General features: G+C 37.5%; 1 protein-coding gene and 1 non-coding gene across 4 annotated transcripts in view; both read right to left on the bottom strand.

The window, feature by feature from the left end:
• The window catches only part of TLK2 (tousled like kinase 2), a 107,485-nt gene that overhangs the window by 31,852 nt on the left and 52,009 nt on the right, over positions 1–23,624 (bottom strand). For all 3 annotated transcript variants that reach the window (XM_057536135.1, XM_057536136.1, XM_057536134.1), the window contains 5 exons: positions 15,131–15,226; positions 13,635–13,727; positions 9,701–9,811; positions 8,328–8,464; positions 784–936 (listed from right to left, as the gene is read on the bottom strand). In XM_057536135.1, coding sequence (XP_057392118.1) covers positions 784–936; positions 8,328–8,464; positions 9,701–9,811; positions 13,635–13,727; positions 15,131–15,226 — 590 coding nt within the window. The remainder of the gene's footprint in view (positions 1–783; positions 937–8,327; positions 8,465–9,700; positions 9,812–13,634; positions 13,728–15,130; positions 15,227–23,624) is intronic.
• On the bottom strand, positions 7,246–7,317 carry TRNAE-UUC (transfer RNA glutamic acid (anticodon UUC)). The gene has a single exon. It is a non-coding gene; the product is annotated as a tRNA-Glu (tRNA).

Raw genomic sequence — 23,624 nt, 5'->3', positions numbered from 1 at the left:
TATTATCTGGCCCATTAGAGAAAAAGCTTGCCAACTCCTGTCCTAGAGGAAGATTCTCTTAGTGGTCAAGAATTCAAAAATCAATTAGGAAAATCTGACATGGGGCTGGAGTGAAAAAGGAAGGCATTTGTACTCTGAATATTCTACTCCTCATATTCATGATAGCTATGGAATAATTGTTGACTGGCAGTGAAATAGATGACTACACTGCAATTGAAGATACTGGTGTTTTCCTCAGGTTGCCAGAACAGGTAAAAGTACTGGGAATGTCAAGATTTGGTTTACTGGGAAAATGTCCTTTTCCTAAAATAATACCTATTTTTTCTTAGGTTACACCTAAATTTGTGAGTGTTAACTAGTGTTCTTTAGACTACTAAATAGCATTCTTCAGTTGTGCATTCTTCAGTCTGAAATAGAGTCAGGTAATCCCCATAAGATGAAGCCAACATACCATAACCTGGAACCACATGTAAGTAATTATATCATTTGAATACCTAATGACTTCACATTCGTTATAAGAGTGGCCAAAGATCATGACATCAAGTTAAATGACATTTTTTTCTCCCTCTCATTTGAAACTCCTTATATAAGATCATGACTAAGAAAATGAGTTAATTTTAGATGGCTTTTATATGAGTTGAGCAAATCCATTAATGTAACTAAAAAGAAAATTTAAGCTCTAGAAATCTCCACAATCTATCACTTTTTCCAGTGCCACTCAATAGGAGGTTTGTATCTCAGGGGAGAATATGGTATCTCAGTTCACATTAATAAAGAACATACGTTTCATTCTCAGCTCCGTTGGTTTTGCTTTTCCGCTGTTTCTGCTCATTGGTTGCTGGAGGGGCCTGTCCCATGGCAGGAGGTTTCCGCTTTGCTAACATTTTTCGTTGTCTTTCTATCTCTTCCCTCTGTGAATTTATCCTTTCCTGTTGCCTAGAGATACAAAAGATGTTGCACAGAGGAAGAAGGTCAAAATTTTTTGAACATGGCTGTGGAATAAACATAAATATATTTGTTACCTGCATATTCGATAGACTCCAGAAAAAATAAACCCCTTTAAGTAGAGATTTGACTTTAACTTCAGGTTGGAAAAGCCAAATATTTGGTGATAGAACTATTTTTCGGAATGAATCTGTACTTTTAAGACACTAATTATGGTAATTCTCAGAGTAGGAAAGTGGGCAGGAAGAAACAATATCAAATTTCTATTGTGACCTTACTTTCTAACTCAAAAGGAAAAATTTTCTGATTGCTTTTTAACAGTTAAGAAAACAACTCCTGGGCCGCGATAATGAGAGGCCCCCACTTGCCACAACTAGAGAAAGCCCTCGCACAGAAACGAAGACCCAACACAGCCATAAACAAACAAACAAACAAACCCAAAGTTTAAAAAAAAAGAAAACTCCTGGTAATGAACCCATTAGAGAACTGTATTTACATAAGAAAGAAAGTACAAAAGTTTCCAAGTGCCTTTTTATTTTTTTAATTGGATTATAGTTTCCTCAAATTCTATCTAGAAAGATACCAAATTTGAAGGATGCTAAACAAAGTAAAAAAGATTTTCCTTCTAGACCTATCATTTATTCAGTCTAAGTGAGGCATTACCACAGCCAAGTCATTCCCAGTCACTAATACGGTGAAACCTAAACTAAGTTTTTTAAGAACAAGGATGTACACTCAGAGAAAGCAAAATGAAGCCTTTCAACTAGTAAAAACTCCTTAGGAAATAGTATGCAAAATGAATTAATAAAAAACATATATAAAGACTCTTAAGATATTTAACACCATTTCCATTAGAGTATTTCCTAATAAGATGTCTAATTTTTTAATAATAGCTAGTTTACAAACTAGGAGTCAATAAAAATACCAATATAAGTAATCCACTTTCTCTCACGTATCCTGCTACCTGAAAGACACTAAGGTTTATAGACTTGGCATATAAAAGTATACCAAGACTTAACAGACTAAAGTCTTTAAATCACCCATCATAGTTGACCTGACAGTCAAATGCTAGCTTCCTTCACCTTCTCTTTCTACCATGCTTTTATCCATCTCCTTTTCTCAATCCAACTTCACCTTCGCAAAATGATAGAATCTAATTTTTTAAACCTATATTCTAAAATGAACTCTACTCGACCCTCTTCCCTGAACACTATAGCTGTTGGTCTTTAGACCTTTTCCAGATTCAGTATATCTTTCTTGGAAGAACGGCAACCAGAAAAACAAGACTATATACCCCAGAGCAGATGCCCATAGTACAATTTACCCTGCCACATCTAAAATGGCAACACCATAAGCAAGGTTAACCTGATCAGACAGAGTACCACAAATAAATATCCATTCACTTGATATTACGATTCTCTTGGCTTCAAGATGAGCTGGGTTATTGATTAGATGTCAATTTAACAGCAGAGCAGAAGTTTTAATTCAAGTGTTGTCTGCTTGTGTAAGAAAATCTTTTAACTATTAGAGATATGCCTTTCCCTCCAAAATATATGTATATGAATAATTCATGGCTTGAAAGAATTCTGGATTAAGACACAGAATCCTTAGGTAAAATCACAATCTTCCTTCTCACTTAATGAATGTCCTTGAGGAAAACATTTATCTTCTCTAATATGAGTTTCCCAATCAAAAAAATTGGTAAAATATCTTTAAGCTCATTTCTACCCTTTCAGGGGCCTCACTGAGTTCAAGACACTCTGAACTCTCTGAAGATAACCATACAATATATAGTTTAACTATAAACCACAGTGTACTAGTGGAGTGCCACAACATTCTGTCTCTGAAGACTAACTGCTTTGGAAGATTGAGATTTTAGCAATTACCCTTATTAAATATAAAATAAAACTAATTTCCTAATGTTTTCAGGGAAAATCCACACATTTTTAAAAATTAATTAATTAATTAATTAATTTATTTATTTATTTATTTTTGGCTGTGTTGGGTCTTCGTTTCTGTGCGAGGGCTTTCTCCAGTTGCGGCAAGCAGGGGCCCCTCTGCATCGCGGTGCGCAGGCCTCTCACTGTCGTGGCCTCTCTTGTTGCGGAGCACAAGCTCCAGACGCACAGGCTCAGTAGTTGTGGCTCACGGGCCCAACTGCTCCGCAGCATGTGGGATCTTCCCAGACCAGGGCTCGAACCCATGTCCCCTGCATTGGCAGGCAGACTCTCAACCACTGCGCCACCAGGGAAGCCCCACACATTTTTTTTTAATTAATTAATTTATTTATTTATGGCTGCATTGGGTCTTCATTGCTGCACACAGGCTTCCTCTAGTTGCAGGGAGCAGGGGCTACCCTTTGTTGCGGTGCGCAGGCTTCTCACTGCGGTGGCTTCTCTTGTTGCGGAGCACGGGCTCTAGGCACGCAGGCTTCAGTACTTGTGGCACACGGGCTTCAGCAGTTGAGGTGTGGGCTCTACAGCGCACGGGCTTCAGTAGTTGTGGCGCATGGGCTCTAGAGCACGAGCTCAGTAGTTATGGCGCATGGGCTTAGTTGCTCCGCAGCATGTGGGATCTTCCTGGACCAGGGATAGAACCTGTGTCCCCTGCATTGGCAGGTGGATTCTTAACCACTGTGCCACGAGGGAAGTCCCAGTTCCACTATCTTCTTTTTTTTTTTTTTAATATTATATGAATCCCAATTGTAAGCCACATTTGTAATTTATTAATTTATTTATTTTTGGTTGTGTTGGGTCTTCGTTTCTGTGCGAGGGCTTTCTCCAGTTGCAGCAAGCGGGGGCCACTCTTCATCACGGTGCGCGGGCCTCTCACCATCGCGGCCTCTCTTGCTGCGGAGCACAGGCTCCAGACGCGCAGGCTCAGCAGTTGTGGCTCACAGGCCTAGCTGCTCCACGGCATTTGGGATCCTCCCAGACCAGGGCTCGAACCCGTGTCCCCTGCACTAGCAGGCAGATTCCCAACCACCGTGCCACCAGGGAAGTACCTCCACTATCTTTTACAAAAGTATTGATGACCTGATAAATTTATCTCATTCAAATCTAAATAACTCTATTTAAAAGCCATTATTTGTAAACGATAAGAAGACCATCAGCTTTAGGTACCATTATCAGCTGAACTGTGTCACCCAAAAAGATATGTTAAAGTCCTAACCTCAGATTATGACCTTTGGAAACAGGGTCATTGAAGATTTAATTAGTTAAAATAAGGTTATACTGGAGTAGGGTGGGCCCTTAATCCAATATGACTGGTATCCTCATAAGAAAAGGAGAGAAGACACAGAGACACATAGGGGAACACCATGTGAAGATGGAGGCAACTGAAGCTATGCTGCCACAAGCCACGGAACACCAAAGAAGGAGCCTCCCTAGCGGCCTCAGAGGGAGCATGGTCCTGCCAACATCTTGATTTCAAGGTTTCTGGCCTCCTCAACTGTGAGAAAATAAATTTATGTTGTTTTAGACCACCCAGTTTATGATATTTAGTGACGGTAGCCCTAGGAAACGATTAAAGGCAACTTCAATAGCAAAACTGTATCATAACTAGTAGGAGAGGTATTAAAAAACAAATGCACATATTTTCAGACATTATTTTAACCAAAATAATTTTAGTGGTGATCTACAGATAGTGTCTAAATATCCAAGATAAGAATTTTTAAAGATTCCCAGGATTTCATATGTTTTGTGTGTACTAGAGACTGTAAAATGGTATATACTACCCAAGGAAAATCTGGCATTTATAAAATCAACAAAAAGAGTTGTCTCTCCAAATATCATATGATATCACTTATATGTGGAATCTAAAAAAAAATGATACAAATGAACTTATTTACAAAACAGAAATAGACTCACAGACACAGGATGCAAACTTAGGTTACCAGAGGGGAAGGACAGGGGGATAAATTTGGAATTTGAGATGAACAGATACACATTACTACACATAAAATAGATAAACAACAAGGAACTACAGTATAGCGGAGGGAGCTATATTCAATATCTTGCAATAACCTATAATGGAAAAGAATCTGAAAAAGAATACATATATATATGTATAACTGAATCACTTTGCCGCACACCTAAAATATTGTAAATCAACTATACTTCAATAAAAAAATTAAAATTAAAACAAACGAATTGTCTCTCTATGGATCCTGTGACCAAGAATCAGATGGTTCAGGAGAAATCACTTTAAAATGGGATTCTATGATTCCTTACACACCAGAATAAATATGTGGACTAGCGTAACAATGCTATAAAGTTTCATTTACTCCCTCTGATAATCCACATCTTAAACAACCACGATTTTGTATACAGGTCAAATTCCATTACTTTAATGTGCTTTACTTTAATATAAAGAAAATCTTAATAAAAAGTTTTTATTGCCTTGCCATTGATTATTTGAGACTTTAAGACTTGTTTAAATAAAAAATTGTGTCCTGAATAACAATAGTATTTAATATAACTACTTTCTCAGAACTATAAAATAAGCTACTTTTTCAATAGATTCAAACATATTTTTAGGAAAAATTACTAGCGTAGTCAAAAAACATTACAAATCTGTTATGATCTTCCTATTAGACAGTTAAATCTTCTGTTTCAGGATCTTAATAAAGATCATTCAAAACAGAGCCAAGGAACAAAGTGAGAACAAAAGAACTGTGTTGAGGCTCCTACTGAGACTATATTTGATTATCTGACTAAATTTTTAATGTCTTGAGGTTTGCCTCTTCCTATAAAACCTAGTACTCCTGCCTTGTGTTCAGGTACCTTGCCCACCAAATTATGTGCCATGGAGTTTCTTATACACAGAAAATTATCATTTGTGAGGATATCAGCTACAGCCTTTTACAACTAAAGAACTTCAATTCTGCATTAAAATTAAGAAAGGGAATTAATTTATTAAAGCACAACTTTAAAAAATAAAATACTTATAATTAGTAAGTATCAGCCAGGGGACTTCCCTGGTGGCCCAGTGGTTAGGACATGGCCCTTTCACTGCTGGGGTCCGGGTTCAATCCCCGGTCCGAGAACTAAGATCCTGCAAGCCGTGTGGCATGCCAAAATAAAAACAAACAAAAAAAGTTATCAGCCAGAAATAGCTTCCCAAGAGAACAGATGGATAGTCTGCAATTTATGTGACTTAAAACCATGAAAAAATGCTATCTACTTAGAAGAAGCAAACCTGGTTAGGAATCTCATTTAGATAGTCCCAGTTTCTCTGGTCCGATGGCTCTACAGCAAAGTCATTGTTTTGTCCTCTAACTACATAAGATTTCCAGAACCTTCTGGGCATCAGGCTGCTTATAGAGTAAAAAGATAAAACACCTGCTACTATCAGCAAAAATTGTAATCACTTCTTAAAAGTAATTACATTTTACATCTCTATACAAATCCACTAACCTTTTGAGTTTAAGTCTTTAGACATTTTTAAAACTGCCATCTGGGCTTCCCTGGTGGCACAGTGGTTGAGAATCTGCCTGCCAATGCAGGGGACATGTGTTCGAGCCCTGGTCTGGGAAGATCCCACATGCCGCGGAGCAACTAGGCCCGTGAACCACAATTACTGAGCCTGCGCGTCTGGAGCCTGTGCTCCGCAATAAGAGAGGCCGCGATAGTGAGAGGTCCGCGCACTGCGATGAAGAGTGGCCCCCACTTGCCGCAACTAGAGAAAGCCCTCGCACAGAAACGAAGACCCAACACAGCCATAAATAAATAAATAATTAAAAAAAAAAAAAACTGCCATCTGAGGAGTAACCATTGTCATGGGCTGGTAGGAGTCATTATCACATCTGGAATTCAGTGTGAACATTAGGTAGCTCTGGTCAATAATGGGGGATATAAGTTTTATCTTCTGTCCCATTCTAACGAAATTGGATGGTGTGCCCCTTCCAGGGCAATTTGCACATCACAGTCGGGGTGTTAAGGAATAGATATCATGCCTCCCTGCAGCAGCCGTTTACACTGCCCTAGTGCAACTCTGCTATCATCTATGCATAGAGCTCAGAGTGGATGCCACTCTGAGCCTCTGGCATCTAGCCTAATTCAAAAGCCTGTTTTCTTCCACGGTATTATATCTCTGACTGACACCCTCTTATCACACCCAAATATACATACATGAGGTGCACTTGTGAGGCAAAAACACACCTAAACCAAGTTGGAGATTAATGTATCACATATAAAGCACTGACTACTAATATGTAATCCAGAGGTTGGTATTAACAAAGCTTTTTTTTTTTTTTTTTTTTTTTAATTTGGCCGTGCAGTGTGGCGTGTGGGATCTTAGTTCCCTGACCAGGGATCAAACCTGGGCCCTGGCAGTGAAAGTGCCAAGTCCTAACCACTGGACCACCAGGGAATTCGCATTAACAAAATATTATTAATAATATCAGTATCTGTACTTTTCTTTCAGACATAAATTTATTTATTTATGTTTCATTACTATTCAAAAGTAGTTCTACCCTCTCCAATCGATGCTCAATAAGTTATTTCAGCAAGAAAAAAAAGGTAGGAAAGGCAGTCTATGGAACCCTTCAACTTGCGGTGATTTACAGATCAGAGGTTTGAGAGCCCATGATTAAAAATACAATGTGCCACCCCTGCCCCCCGCAACCCAGTCTCAAATGGAAATGATCAAATCAAAATAAATAAATAAGATACAATAAAAGGTACTACAACTTGAAGGTTTTTTTTAAGTCCTGAGCTAATATTACACAGTTGGAATTCTAGGATTTTAAACGTTAACGCCCTCCTTGGAATAAATACTTGAGTGTTTCAAACCAAAGTTATAATAAAGTGAAGGAATGCTCAAGATTCCAAGTTGCTGAGAGGCACAGGCAGTGGGGCTGGTCACCAGCCTGACCCATGGCTCAGTCCTTGCCTCCAAGGAGGTGATTATCTCTGCTGACTGGATACTCTCCCCTTAAAGGGCCCCAGGGACATGTCCTGTAAGTTCTTCCAAAGCTTTATTTTGTTTTATACCTAACTCAGGAAATCCTTCCTTGGGTCTTTGCCTATTTCATTTTCCTGTGGACCCAGAATAAATGCTGACTGTGGGTGTACTCCTCATGAAAATCAATTACATAATTAAAAGGATATCAAGTCAGGTCCCAGATTTTTCTTTCTTAGCTTTGTTGATTCTGATTCTTTTAAGCTTTAATGTAGAACTTGTTTTTTATTCATCTGATTATTTGTCATTTTTTTTCCAGGACTTTATCTCATTCCCTACATTTCTTAACACATGTGGTGACAAAAACTGAATGAAATGATGACTGTCACTACTAAGATATTAATGACTACAATTACAAAAAAATTTTTAAGTCCAAACCAACTTTTCAGTTCTCGACTTAATCATCACAATTCACTTACTTGATAAGGTTCTGGAAAGCATAACCGTCTGTCCACTGTTCAGTGAACGAGGCCCCATGTCGGACAGTGGTAAAGTGACCCAATCTCAAGCGATCTTGCATGCTTTTATCTCTACATGCCATCTTCTCTTGTTTTGACTTAGGGGAAAACGACAAATAGAAAATAATTTTATTTTCCTATGAGAACTCATATACAGCATTATGTTTATTTTTTTGTACTATACTGCTCAAAGTTTAGGACAACTGGCTAAATCTACACTGACTTCAGGAAGTACCCTAAAGCTATAAACGTTCTATATAACCCATAAATGTTCTATGTTAACATATACCTTGTTATTTCTCTTATAAATGTGGAAAAAAGTGATTTCCTTTCTATAAAATTAATGGATTAAGAGATGAAGCAAAGTTCTCCGCAGTATCTCTGACATCAATAAAATAATTCACTTCACTTTTATCAGTGTTCCCTGTCTTTTTAACAGCATTTCAAAGATTTCAGCAAAAATAACCGCTAGTCTGGGACTTCCCTGGCGGTCCAGTGGTTAAGCCTCCAGGCTCCCAATGCAGGGGGTCCGGGTTTGATCCCTTGTCGGGGAACTAAGATCCCAAATTCCACAACTAAGATCCCACATACCGCAACAAGCCGCAACAACGAAGACCCAGCGCAGCCAAAATAAATAAATAAAAATTTAAAAAAAGAAAAAAAAAGAAAAAAAAACCACTCGTCTGTCTCAAACCTCTAGCTTGTAATAATTTCATTAGGAAGTATTATCATCTTAAAACTTCCACTATAAGATAAATAAGTACTGGAGATGTAATATTTTTAAAATTTTCAAGAAATAGTTACTTATATCTATTAAAGGCAAGTTGCAACTAATCAGTTACTATAATAAAGGAGACATCAGCCAATTAAAGTATCATATACAAGTAAATGCCAACTTAGTTTTTTAAAGCACAAAGCACTGAATTATCACATTATATACATAAGTTACTCCAAATACCATATCTGAAATAGACATAAAACTATTGCTAAATGTCTGTAATAGTAACAGGATACACGCTTTAGTTAATAGGACGAATGTAAGAATTTTGGAGAGCAATACCCCGAATAAACTCAACTAGGACAAGCTGCCCCTGTCCAACCAACACCATACTCAAAGCAAAGCACAATCAGAAAAAATATCCCAAATTATCACTCTGGATACTTGGTTCAGTGTCCACACAAGAAAGAATTCTAACTGTCAAATCATGAGAAGTCTTTTCCCAAGAAGCCCTACTCTGAAATACTTTCATTTCAGGTAAAGAGTAAGAAGCCACAATAATGACACACACTAAGCATCTTGGGGTACAGAGTTCAGGCCACCACTAATCACTTACCTTTTCTATAAGGAGTTTCTTGCTCATTGTCACACATCGATTTAATCGTTCTTTGTATTTCTCTAGCATCTTTTGCTGTTCATCAATCTGCCGTCTCAAATCACAGTTGGCCTTCAATGGAAAAAAAATTTTTTAAATTAGCTCCAAGGAAGATAGATTAATACAAAAGCAGTTTCTAGGGAGTCTGAAAATCATTTGTTGTTAAATTATAAGCAAAATTAAGGTTCAAAGAGGTAAGAGTAACTATGTCTTTTTAAAAAAGAAGGTAAATACTTCATTCCTTGATTCTCTTTTAATAAACTTATCATTTATTAAAGATGAATTCTGTTACTAGAAGTGGGCATGTTTTTCTACTGATCATATTTTATTCCTCCCCAAAGCCAGTTACAGATAAATCTAGTACATCACACATACTTAAATTGTCACAAAATAAAAGAAAAAACCTACAATGAATGAGATGTTTAAAATTCATATAAAGAGCAGTTTTTAGCACTTACAGATTAAATACTTCCAAAGGGTGATTAAGCACTACCAAAAAATTACAGAATTTAAAAAAAAAAAACTATATAATGTTCTTTATGTTCAATTGTTTGTTTTTCTGTTCTTGTTTCCAAAGAAGAAGAGACATGGATTTATATAAATGTTCCTTACCAGAGAAGCCAGGCACACCCATGCCCGTCTAAGACAGAACTAACAAAGAAGTTGAATACAGCATCTTGGTTCAAGAACACCAGAATGTAAATACACAGTTACTTTAGCTGTGGTCAGAAGGGCTAAATACTTTGAAAAATTCAAGCCTCCTACAATAACAGAGAAGGGAAGAACCACTAACCCAAGGTCAACTTTGACTTGCAACTCCTAAATTTATTCTTGTGTTAAACAAAAGATATCTACTCTTTTGGCAAATAAATGATACTTTATAATAACTTGCTTGAATTATGAAAAAAATACAGCATTTCCCAATCAAATGATATAAGTGTTTCTGAAACAGTAAAAAGCACAAATGGAAGATACTATAGCACACTCAATTTTTGAGACTTTTCAGCTTCATTTTAAAGTGACCACTGTACAACAGCTTCCATCTCCAAATTTCTACTCTCCTCATAAACATAATTTCTTCTTATTAGTTCTTCTAACAGAGCCCTAGAGTTCTATGGACCACGTTACCAAAGGCTAAGTACAAGTAAATTTGGGTAAATGTGACTAATTCATACTTAAAAATCTACAAGCCAAAGATCATGTAATGTTGGGACTTCCCTGGTGATCCAGTGGTTGGGACCCTGCACTCCCAATGCGGGGGGCCCCGGGTTCGATCCCTGGTCAGGGAACTAGATCCCGCATGCATGCCGCAACTAAGAGCCCACATGCTGCAACTAAGAGCCCGCATGCTGCAACTAAGAGTCCACATGCCACAATAAAGATCCCACATACAGTGTGCCACAGCTAAGACCCGGTGCAGCCAGATAAATAAATAAATAAATAAATAAACATTAAAAACAACAAAAACAAAGATCATGTAATGTTTATATGAAATTCAATCTACTTTTGGAAGGTGAGCATTGAAATCTGTAATCAAATTTATGGCATCAATCAATCTCTGGCAGCTTATTTAAACTTTTAAGAACTCAATTTCTGTCGTTTCTAACACTAATGATTTTGTGTTCAGGTTTAAAATAGCACCTGGCTAGCAGCTCCTGATGCAGCCTTACCCAAACATCTAACTAAAATGGAAAAGCTCAATGAATGGTCCATGCCTGCCTGAAAGGAGATATAAAGAGCAGTGGTCATTCCCCCTGTCCCTCCAAATCAGAAACACAAGCTCTCATCAACTTGAAAAAGTGGCAGCTGTCCTTTTGTATCTTCTTTTTTGACATATCCATTCCACTGGCACTGCTCTATACCCAAAGAAAGACTACAACCTTCAGAAAACAAGGCAGTAGAAAGAGGGTAGCGGTGAGTAAAGAGAACATACCACTTCCTGGAAAATTAAACCAGACATTTTTTTTAAACCCCCCAAAAAAGAGTCCTAAGTTAGGATCAGTTTTTCACTTCATCTTCTCAATCTTAAGAAAGTCAGGTGATGAAGGAAGAAGACAAGCCCATGATCCTTTTTCAGTCCAGCAGAGCTACCCTGGACAAAAACCTGCCAATACTGCAACTAGGTTAGGAATTTTTTAAACCCACAGTATCTAATTATAAATCTTGGTAATTCAACGAGCACCCAAGTGTACAAAAACAGGAATAAGAGCAACCCCAAGCAAGTATGGACGCTAACAATGAAAGATGGAAAATAGATACTGAGTCCAAACATGGCTCTCCTCATTGAAAGATGGAGAAAAGCAAACAAACGAAAGAAACAGGCCTAAGGAAAAATATTTCTGAATAGGAAAGGGAACATCAGCTTGAGAACAATAAAAACACTGGAGAAGATTAAAATGTTAGCCAACTTTATTTATAAATTGGTAGTATTTATGTATAGATGCATTTATATATGCTACAGGGACTTCCCTGGCAGTCTGGTGATCAAGACTCCGTGCTTCCACTGCAGGGGGCACAGGTTCAATCCCCGGTCAGGGAACTAAGATCCCACATGCCGTGTGGCATGGCCAAAAAATAAAAATAAATAAATAAATAAATTTTTAAAATTTATATATATGCAACAAATAGCTCAAAAAATTACTGAAGTAAATGTACCAAATGTTTTACCTCAGTAATGGAATTATGGGTGTCATATTTTTTTTACTATTCTCTAAATTTATTATAAAGAGCACGTATTGCTTTTACAATAAGAAAACAATAAACCTTAAAAAAATTTTGTAAAGAATGGGTCAGTCAATATGCCAAACTGTATATTAAAAAATTATTTCAAGGGCTTCCCTGGTGGCGCAGTGGTTGAGAATCCGCCTGCCAATGCAGGGGACATGAGTTAGAGCCCTGGTCCGGGAAGATCCCACATGCCACGGAGCAACTAAGCCCGTGCACCACAACTCCTGAGCCTGTGCTCTAGAGCCCGTGAGTCACAACTACTGAGCCTGCGTGCCACAACTACTGAAGCCCATGCACCTAGAGCCCGTGCTCTACAACGAGAGAAGCCACTGCAATGAGAAGCCCACGCACTGCAATGAAGAGTAGCCCCCGCTCACCGCAACTAGAGAAAGCCCACGCGCAGCAACGAAGACCCAACACAGCCAAAAATAAATAAATAAAATAAACAAATTTATTAAAAAAATATATATGTATTTCAAAAAATATCATGGTATTACTGTATAGCACAGGGAACTCTACTCAGTATTCTGTGATAACCTATATGAGAAAACAATCTAAAAAAGAATGAATATATGTATATGTATAACTGAATTACTTTGCTATACACCTGAAACTAACACAACACTGAAAATCAACTATACTCCAATAAAATTAAAATTTAAAAAAACCACTGTGTATTTTCTAGAGGTATATTTTTAATTCCACATTAATTATTTTTGAAGTTTCTCTTATAAGCACAAAACACTTTACATGAATAGGTTATAAAAGATACAAAATGCAAAACCAGGGCTGAAAAGTACTTGTGAAATAGTTTTTAAAATTCAAGGACATTAAAAAAAACAATTTTCCTGAAATGGGAAAACATTTTATACCTATTCTCACAGTTCCCAATGAAATACAATACTCCACACATATATTCCTCTAGTATATATTTAAATATTAAAATTCTATAATTGAGATGTCCAGTTTAAAGACAGCGTTTAGAATATAGGTTTGATCCTCGTTCCCTACTCAGATTCCCTCAGATTAAAGGAAAATATCCAAATGTTTACTTTTTAACTTTATTATTTGGCTATGGTAATTATCTCTATGATATGTACATAATTAAAATATATATAAAATCAATTAGTGCTTGTTATAAAATCTCTTACGACATTTTAATACTTACTCTTAACAAATCATCTATTCTTCCTTCCTTCTTCTCTAAGTCAGAATTCTTACTGTTTTCTAGTGCAGATATTTTTTCTATTGTGAGGTCAGACTATAAAGAGAAAACAAATTTAGGATTAGTCTCAAAATACTACATGTCATCACATTTTTCTCATTACTTTTCTGAAAAAAAAAAGCACTTGACAACACAACTAGCCTGGAATCGCATGGCTCAAGAATTTAAATCTGCTTTCCTCATCCCATTCTTTAAGCATTATGTTCTGCTACACCTGCCCTTCAAAAATATATTAGCTCTGGAATCAAATATATAAATTTTCAAACTGCTGTGCACTGAACAGTACAGAAACATACTACTCTAGAAATGAAACTAACTTTGAATAGAAAAGGCCATCAGAGACAGGACCCAAATCTCTAAACGACAAACATGCCACCTAGTGGAAACAAAGAGTAACCAGAAGGGAGAGATGAACATGCAACTATCTAAGTCTGTTCAACTATTCAAAAGCTTAATTCAAATAAAATTGAAAATCTGCTCCTGAGGGTTGTTTAGCTCTTGCATCTTAAGAAATTCTCCTAGATTGCCAAGCATCCTGTCTTGAAGGCAACACAGTGTCAACGGGCTTCAAGAAAACCAGGTATAATATTTGGCTAGCTCAATACCACAAAATGGAAGATATATCCACTATCCTTTTCAGATATTATCTTTGAACGTTCACAACATTCCCTAAATTAAGGAGTTTCTGAAGACTGTTTAAGGAGAAATTATGTTGGTGTGCCACATGTTAAAGAAGTTTAAAACAAGAATTTACTGTATAGCATAGGGAACTATATTCAATATCTTGTAATAAACTATAATGGAAAAGAATTGGAAAAAAAGAATATAGACATATACATATATATGTATAACCGAATCACTCTGCTGTACACCTGAAATTAACACAATATTGTAAAATCAACTATACTTCAATAAAAATTTCTAAAAAAAGAAGTTTAGCTAGGTCTTGCTAAATGAGTATGTACAAGGAATAAATTAAGTACTTTCACAAAGTAGGGAATTAAGAGTCACTGAAGCCTACCATAAGCATTGTCCCAACAAGCGTTTTGTATACACTAAGATAATGATAATCAACCACAGTTTTATAGATGATTTGAACTGAAGAAAACTAAGGCCCAAAACGATAAGGTATAAGTTGCAGAGCTAGAGTTTGAATCTAGGCCTAGAGGTCTTTTCCTTAACATCATGCTGCAGTATAATCATTTCTGCTGCAATACACCAGAAAGGTAAACAAACACCTCAAAAAGTTAAATTAAAAGCACCTTCCAAAAGACTCTAAATATTCATAATGCAAGTTCTGAATACGACGCACACAAATAATGAGGTGAAGTCAGAGAAATAAAGGGACAACAAAGGGAGGACCTAGATTTTATATGTAGTTATTAGTATTTATTCCTAGACCCTTCTTTTCCTCTTCTGTTTAACAATCACTGACCTACCTGGGTCTGTCTGTGCTGGATGGAGATCTGTTTTTGGGAGCTGCAGGAATGCTCTGTGTTGCCAGATCCCGTAGATGAGGGACTGTTTTGCTGAGCCTGTAATAAAGGTCCATCACCAATCACAAGAAAGTTTTGCATCTTTCTCCACAAACATTTGTATGAATGCAAATGATTAACTCTATATAAAACAAACACTTGCTGATGAAAGTCAAAAGTCAGGGCCATGTAGCCAAGATGAAAGTATAAACAATTCAAATGAAAACTAAGGGCTAGACATGGTAGCTTAGACTACGTTACTGTAAATAGTTAAAAGTATCAAATGCTTATAAATGAATTTTTTTAATATGTAAATTATCAAATATGTAAATGCCCTTTTCACTTGTACAGTTGATACCTGAACAATGCATGGGTTAAGGGTGCCGACCACCCCACCCACCCCGCTGCCCGCAGTGCAGTGAAAATCCACGTATCTAACTTTACAGGTGGCCCTCCGTACCCATGGTTCTGCATCTGCAGATTCAGCCAATCTCAGATGGTGTAGTACTGTAGAATGGATTTGTTGAAAAACAATCCACATATAAGTGGACCTGAGCAATCAGTCCAAAGCCATGTTGTCCAAGGGTCAACTGTATTTTAATATGCTTTTGCAGGAAAGGCTGGTGAAGCATCCAAAGCACAGGGGATGCTTGTGACTCCAGGCAGAAAGGACTGTGAACTACTATTCAGAATAGCATCCTAAATCCTCAAACATTATCCATGAACATGCAGTGGTCCAAAAAATCCCGGTTGATTTCCAACACTGTCACTTGCTTACTGTGACTTTTACACATAAACGATGGGGCATTCTAAGGCATTTTCAAATTTATAAGGTTTAGGACTTAATATAATTCAACTGTTCAAGAATATGCAATCATTATACAGATGGTCCCTGACTTAACAATGGTTCCACTTAACGATTTTTCAACTTTAAGATGGTGTGAAAGCAATACACATGCAGCAGAAATGGTATTTCAAATTTTGAATTTTGATCTTTCCCTGGGTTAGCAACATATGGCACAATACTCTTTCATGATGCTAGGCAGCGGCAGCGAGCCACAGCTCCCAGTCAGCCACACAATCATGAGGGTAAACAACCCAACACACTTACAACCATTCTGTACCAGACAATCATATTGGGTTTTGCTTTCACTACAGTATTCAATAAATTACATGAGATTCAACACTGTATTATAAAACAGGCTTTGTGTTGGGTGACTTTGCCCAACTGTAGGCTAATGTAAGTGTTCTGAGCACATTTAAGGTAAGCAAGGTTAAGCTACAGTATGTTCGGTAGGTTTGGTGTATTAAACACATTTTGACTTACGAATGATATTTTCAACTTATGATGTATTTATCAGGACCTAATTCCCATCGTAAGTCAAGGAAGACCTGTACTTCAGAAAGTCCTTTTAAAAACAAAATTGCACCCAACACAGTACAACCCACCATAGACATAATTAGAAAATATTGGATATTCTGGGGATTATGGGCTAATGGCAATACAGTATTATCATCTCATCAGAGAATACAGTGTTTCCACATATGTAAATTTTTTGAAACTTCCTATATATTCCTTTAATTATTTTCTTATTCATGAACATTAAAACAATGTATAACCACCACCTATTGAGCAATTATCACCATGATCACACACAGTCCTTACAAAACCCTATAAGGTAGTTATTATTTCCACTTATACATAAAGAAAATGCAAATCCGAGATATTAAGCACCTACGTGCGGTCACAAAGCTAGTTAGTGGGGGAACAAGAATAGAGGGCTATCTGCATCCATAATAACCGATCTCTATGACCACAGTACACTGACTACCTCACGTCAACAGTTACAGGTACTGTTGTGAGCAGGCCACAAGCAAGCTAAGCACTTCATACACATAATTACACTGAGGGCTCACAACAGCCTTGTAAGGTAGGCAGTATTATCATCTCCATTTTTATTTATTCATTCAACAAGTACTCACTGAGAACACCCTACGTCTAAGCACTGTGTTAGGTGCTAGGGACACAGTGGCCAAGAAAAACAGAAACAAAACCCACAGACCCAGTCATTACTCTGCCTTATAACACTTACAATCCAAGAGAAGATGTATTAAGTACCCGATAAATACCTGTTGAAAGAAATTGTTAAATAAACAATCATATAATAAATGCAAAATTGCAATTAGGATACGTGCTATAAGAGTACACAACAGGGGGGCTTCCCTGGTGGCGCAGTGGTTGAGAATCTGCCTGCCAATGCAGGGGACACGGGTTCGAGCCCTGGTCTGGGAAGATCCCACATGCCACGGAGCAACTGGGCCCGTGAGCCACAACTGCTGAGCCTGCGCGTCTGGAGCCTGTGCTCCGCAACAAGAGAGGCCACGATAGTGAGAGGCCCACGCACCGCGATGAAGAGTGGCTCCCGCTTGCCACAACTAGAGAAAGCCCTCGCACAGAAACGAAGACCCAACACAGCCAAAAAATATATATATAAAAAAATAAAAATAAAAATAAAAATAAAAATAAATAAAAAATAAAAAAAAAAGGAGTACACAACAGGGTACATAACCTAACTTAATGAGTTGGGGATGAATTCCTTGAGAAAGTAATATCAGGGTTAAGATTTGAAGGAAATAAGCAATCAAAGAAAGGAGATGATGGGGTCATTTCAGGTTCTCACATTCCATACAAGAACCTTAGGGGAAGAGAGAAGAATGATGTGGGGATCAAAGAAGTAAAAAATGAGAGGTCAGTCTCAAAGAGGTTAAACAATGCGCACAGCCTGTAAGTCAGAGCAGCGATTAGAGCCAGGTCTAGGAGAGTCTAAATAACTGAAAATATTCCCCACTCTTTCTACAATGTGGCAAATCTAACCTTGTCTTACTGATTAAGGGCCATCATTATAAAACTCACATATTGGGTTTCCCTGGTGGCGCAGTGGTTAAGAATCCACCTGCCAGTGCAGGGGACACGGGTTCAAGCCCTGGTTCGGGAAGATCCCACATGCCCCGGAGCAACTAAGCCTGTGCGCCACAACTACTGAGCCTGCGCTCTAGAGCCCATGCTCCACAACAAGAGAAGCGACCTCAATGAGAATCCCGCGCACTGCAACGAAGAGTAGCCCCCGCTCGCCGCAATTAGAGAAAGCCCGTGCGCAGCAACGAGGACCCATCGCAACCAAAAATAATAAATTAATAAAATAAATTTATAAAAAAATAAATAAACTCACATATTACACTGCACTATGATACAAGCATTATCTCCTTCAGTTATCATTAGGTTGCTCTTACAACCCTCTCCTTTTAAAATATGTCCCTAAACAAACATGACTGTTGGAGCAGCTTTTATAATAAAAGCCAATAAGAATCACATGACCGGCTAAAAAGGCCCTTCTATGAACTTCTAGATTTTGGTATATGGGCTTTGTTAAAATGCTTTTTTAACATGTGCTCATTTCTAAGTTTTCTTTCAGCAAACCAAGATTGCTAGAATGTGATTCAAGGGGATGTTTCCAAATTAAAGCTCTCTGTAAAAATGTACATATAAATAGCCCCATGATAAGAAGTAAAAATGTAGAAAGTTAACTGAGGAAGTGGGACAGAAGTCAGGAGGTAGCAAATCCTCATGAAAATGAAAATAATACTTTCAAAAGGTAAAAGAACTACAAAAATATAAGGACCTACTGTGACAAGTGAATCCATGGTAGAAAAAAATGCTCTAATTCTGATCATTCATTAGATATTAATTATGAACCTCTGTGCCTGGTCCTGTGTTAAACACTAGAAGTGCAACACTGGAAAACAAAGAGCGCTTACAGTCTCCCAACAAGTCCACAATTACGGAATCATGTCCTCGAGAAATGAGAACAGAAGTCGATGGCCTTGCTAAGCGGGCCACTGTAGTTGTAAATTTAGTCCAACCCCTACTTTGCAAAACATTCTCCCCAGACTTCCATATTCTTTGTTCCTATTATAAAAGTAATATTAGCTTCTAATTCATGATTACAGGCTGGATCTCCCAAAGTCCTACTGATATTCAGAGATTTTTAAAAAATAAAATCATAATAGCACTAAGAAACAAGGGAGAGTTGAGAATCAGAAATTTTTTAAAACTTTAAATTTTAAGAAACATTCAAAAGCAGTTGGTATCAGACTGATAGAGAAAGTGAAATAAAGAAATTCACAGCTGAAAACATCAGCAGTAAAACAGGCTGGGTCTTTTCAAGAGAGCTCCTCCAAAGCCTCACAATGAGATTTACCTTTAAAAAAACCAGGAGCGACCCATGGGACAATTATCAGACATTTAAAACCTATATGGGGCTTCCCTGGTAGTGCAGCGGTTAAGAATCTGCCTGCCGGGCTTCCCTGGTGGCGCAGTGGTTGAGAATCTGCCTGCCAATGCAGGGGACACGGGTTCAAGCCCTGGTCTGGGAAGATCCCACGTGCCGCAGAGCAACTGGGCCCGTGAGCCACAGTTGCTGAGCCTGCGCGTCTGAAGCCTGTGCTCTGCAACAAGAGAGGTCGCGATAGTGAGAGGCCCGCGTACCGCGATGAAGAGTGGCCCCCACTTGCCGCAACTAGAGAAAGCCCTCGCACAGAAACGAACATCCAACACAGCCATAAATAAAAATAAATAAATAAAATTAAAAAAAAAAAAAAAAAAAAAAGAATCTGCCTGCCAATGAAGGAGACACGGGGTCGAGTCCTGGTCCAGGAAGATCCTACATGCCATGGAGCAACCAAGCCCGTGCGCCACAACTACTAAAGCCTACGCTCTAGAGCCCACGAGCCACAGCTACTGAAGCCTGCGCACCTCGAGCCCGTGCTCCGCAACAAGAGAAGCCACCGCAATGAGAAGCCTGCACACCACAACAAAGAGTAGCCCCCGCGCGCAGCAACGAAGACCCAATGCAACCATAAATAAATAAACAAATAAATAACCTATTTATTTATTTGTAAATAAATAAATACATAAATAAAACCTATACTGTCCAATAGGGTCCTCTCTTGATCTCTTCCTTGCATAATGAGGGTCCTGGATACTACTGCTTCTGACCCAAGGGTAAAGCACAAGAACTGGTCTCTTAAATAAAAAACAAACATGTAAATATTTAAAAATGGAAAATAAGTGGGTCCAGGGGAGGGCTCCTGCTATAAGTACAGTACCCCTGCCCTCCACAACTGACACAATGGAGGAAGAAATGGAATACACCAATAAGAGTGAAATAGTTACCTATCAAAACAATGCCCTCCTTATTTCCATGTTTGTAAAGGAGCTGGTCTTTCTGCCTAGAGTTTGCGAGATGCTTACACAGGGATAACAGTCACCGCCCCCCAACCCCCGGAATGGTGGGCTATTTGCGAAGCAGTACTATGCCACTGAAGGGAAAAATCCATGCCAACAACCTATGCTAATCACCCTAATAGTACTGCATTCAACTAAAGCTATATATACATTTTCAAGAAAACAAACAGCACAAAAGGGAAGATCCAACATGAAAAAACAAAACCTGATCCAAAAGAAAACAGAAAATTCAATAAAAATAACTTTAAAAATAAAGTATGTTCAGAGAGGATCAAAAGCATACTATATCTATAGAAATGAAAAAGCAGCAAAGAACATGAAAAATAAACTTGATAAAATAAGATTACCAAAATTTTAAAAACTGAATAGATGAGCTAAGTAACAAAATGGACACAGTTGAACACAGAATATCTGGAAAACAATGTCAAGAAAATCTCCCAGAAGATAAAACAGAAAGTCAAACAGAGCAGGAAAGAAAAGTTAAGAAACATGAACAGCAAGAGGCTCCAAAACTATCTAACAGGCTTTTAGGAGGAAAAGAACAGAGGGAAAGATATAATCAAAGAACAGTAAAACAAAGTTTCTCTGAGGTTAAAAGGTAAGTTTTAAGACTGAAAAAGCCTACGATATGACAAGCAACATTAATGGAGGAAAAGGCAAATAGTGGATGGACCTCAAGAACAAAAAGATACCATCTGATCATCTCAATAGATGTAGAAAAAGCATCCAACACCCTTTCATGATAAACTCAACAAACGCAGAACAGAAGGGAACTTTTTCAATCCTGAAAGAGGCTGCCTCTGAAAAACATTTGCAAAAGCATGAAAAAGAATAAATTCTTAGAAATAAATATATTCTTTCAATAATTTGAAATAAAAAGAAAACAAGGGCAAAATCTACACACCAAAAACTCCAAACCTTATTAAAAAGAAATGAAAGATACCTAAATAAATGGAAAGATATCTCATATTCATGGATTGGAAGACAATATTTTTGTGAAGGCAATGCTCCCCAAATTAACCTACAGAGTCAGCACAATTGCTATAAATTCCATCTGGTCTGTTTACAGAAATTGAAAAGCTGATCCTAAAATTCATATGGAAATGCAAGGGATCCCACAGCCAAAACAATCTACAAACTACATTTTTTAAAATTAAGGGTTTTAAGAATATCTTGTATAATGTTAAAAGATGTAGCTTTCAAGGAAATAACAGATCATGTATTTAAAAAAAAAAAAAAAGATCAGTTAGACCTTGACAACTAAACTGTCTCATTCAACCAAAACTAATTCAATGACTAGGACTGTCTTCTTCTTCTCAGTGAATCCAATAAAATCATTTGGTTTTACAGTGCCCAATAATGAAACAACCATAATATTGTAGGTGCTCCTTAAGTGTTTTCAAGTTTTAGAATAATTTATAAAGCAGAAACAACTCAATTATAGTTAAAATAACAAACAAAATACCACACACAATGTAACAATAACTAAAAAAGTGAAAGATGAAAAAGGAAGCTGGGTGATAGTATGTTAAACTCATCTCTTATAATGGGGAGTAAACAGACCTTGTTTAAAGTTGATTACACCAGAGGGACTTCCCTGGTGGTCCAGGGGTTAAGAATCTGCCTTCCCAGAAGACCTAAATAGACATTCCTCCAAAGATATACAGATTGCCAACAAACACATGAAAGGATGCTCAACATCGCTAATCATTAGAGAAATGCAAATCAAAACTACAATGAGGTATCACCTCACACCAGTTAGAATGGGCATCATCAGAAAATCTACAAACAACAAATGCTGGAACTTTGTTATAAAGCAGAAACTAACACACCACTGCAGAGCAATTATACTCCAATAAAGATGTTAAGAAAGTTAAAAAAAAAAATTCTGGAGAGGGTGTGGAGAAAAAGGAACCCTCTTGCACTACTGGGGGGAATGTAAATTGATACAACCACTATGGAGAACAGTATGGAGGTTCCTTAAAAAACTAAAAATAGAATTACCATATGACCCAGCAATCCCACTACTGGGCATATACCCAGAGAAAACAGTAATTCAAAAACACACATGCACCCCAATGTTCATTGCAGCACTATTTACAATAGCCAGGTCATGGAAGCAACCTAAATGCCCATCGACAGACGAATGGATAAAGAAGATGTGGTACACATATACAATGGAATATTACTCAGCCATAAAAAGGAACGAAATTGAGTCATTTGTTGAGACGTGGATGGATCTAGAGACTGTCATACAGAGTAAAGTAAGTCAGAAAGAGAAAAACAAATATCGTATATTAACGCATGTATGTGGAACCTAGAAAAATGGTACAGATGAACTGGGTTGCAGGGCAGAAGTTGAGACACAGATGTAGAGAACAAACGTGTGGACACCAAGGGGGGAAAACTGCGGAGGGGTGGGGATGGTGGTGTGCTGAATTGGGCGATTGGGATTGACATGTATACACTGATGTGTATAAAATTGATGACTGATTAAAAAAAAAAAAGAATACCAAGAAATTTTCAAAATTTGTTTTTTGCTTTTCAACTAATACTTGCCATAAGAGGGTGAAAAGAAAGGATGAAAATCACCACTTGAAAAAAAAAAAAAAACTACAATGAGGTATCACCTCACACCAGTCAGAATGGCCATCATCAAAAAATCTACAAACAATAAATGCTGGAGAGGGCGTGAAGAAAAGGGAACCCTCTTGCACTGTTGGTGGGAATGTAAATTGATACAGCTACTATGGAGAACAGTATGGAGGTTCCTTAAAAAACTAAAAATAGAACTACCATACAACCCAGCAATCCCACTACTGGGCATATACCTTGAGAAAACCGTAATTCAAAAAGAGTCATATACCACAATGTTCATTGCAGCTCTATTTACAATAGTCAGGACATGGAAGCAACCTAAGTGTCCATCATAGGATGAATGGATAAAGAAGATGTTGCACATATATACAATGGAATATTACTCAGCCATAAAAAGAAACGAAATTGAGTTATTTGTAGCGAGGTGGATGGACCTAGGGTCTGTCATACAGAGTGAAGTAAGTCAGAAAGAGAAAAACAAATACCGTATGTTACCACATATATATGGAATCTAAAAAAAAAAAAAAAGGTTCTGATGAACCTAGGAGCAGGACA

Source organism: Balaenoptera acutorostrata, chromosome 20, assembly GCF_949987535.1.
Source record: "Balaenoptera acutorostrata chromosome 20, mBalAcu1.1, whole genome shotgun sequence".
NCBI lineage: Eukaryota > Metazoa > Chordata > Mammalia > Artiodactyla > Balaenopteridae > Balaenoptera > Balaenoptera acutorostrata.
Note: the sequence above shows the minus strand (reverse complement) of the source record. Positions and strands in the feature narration are given on the sequence as shown.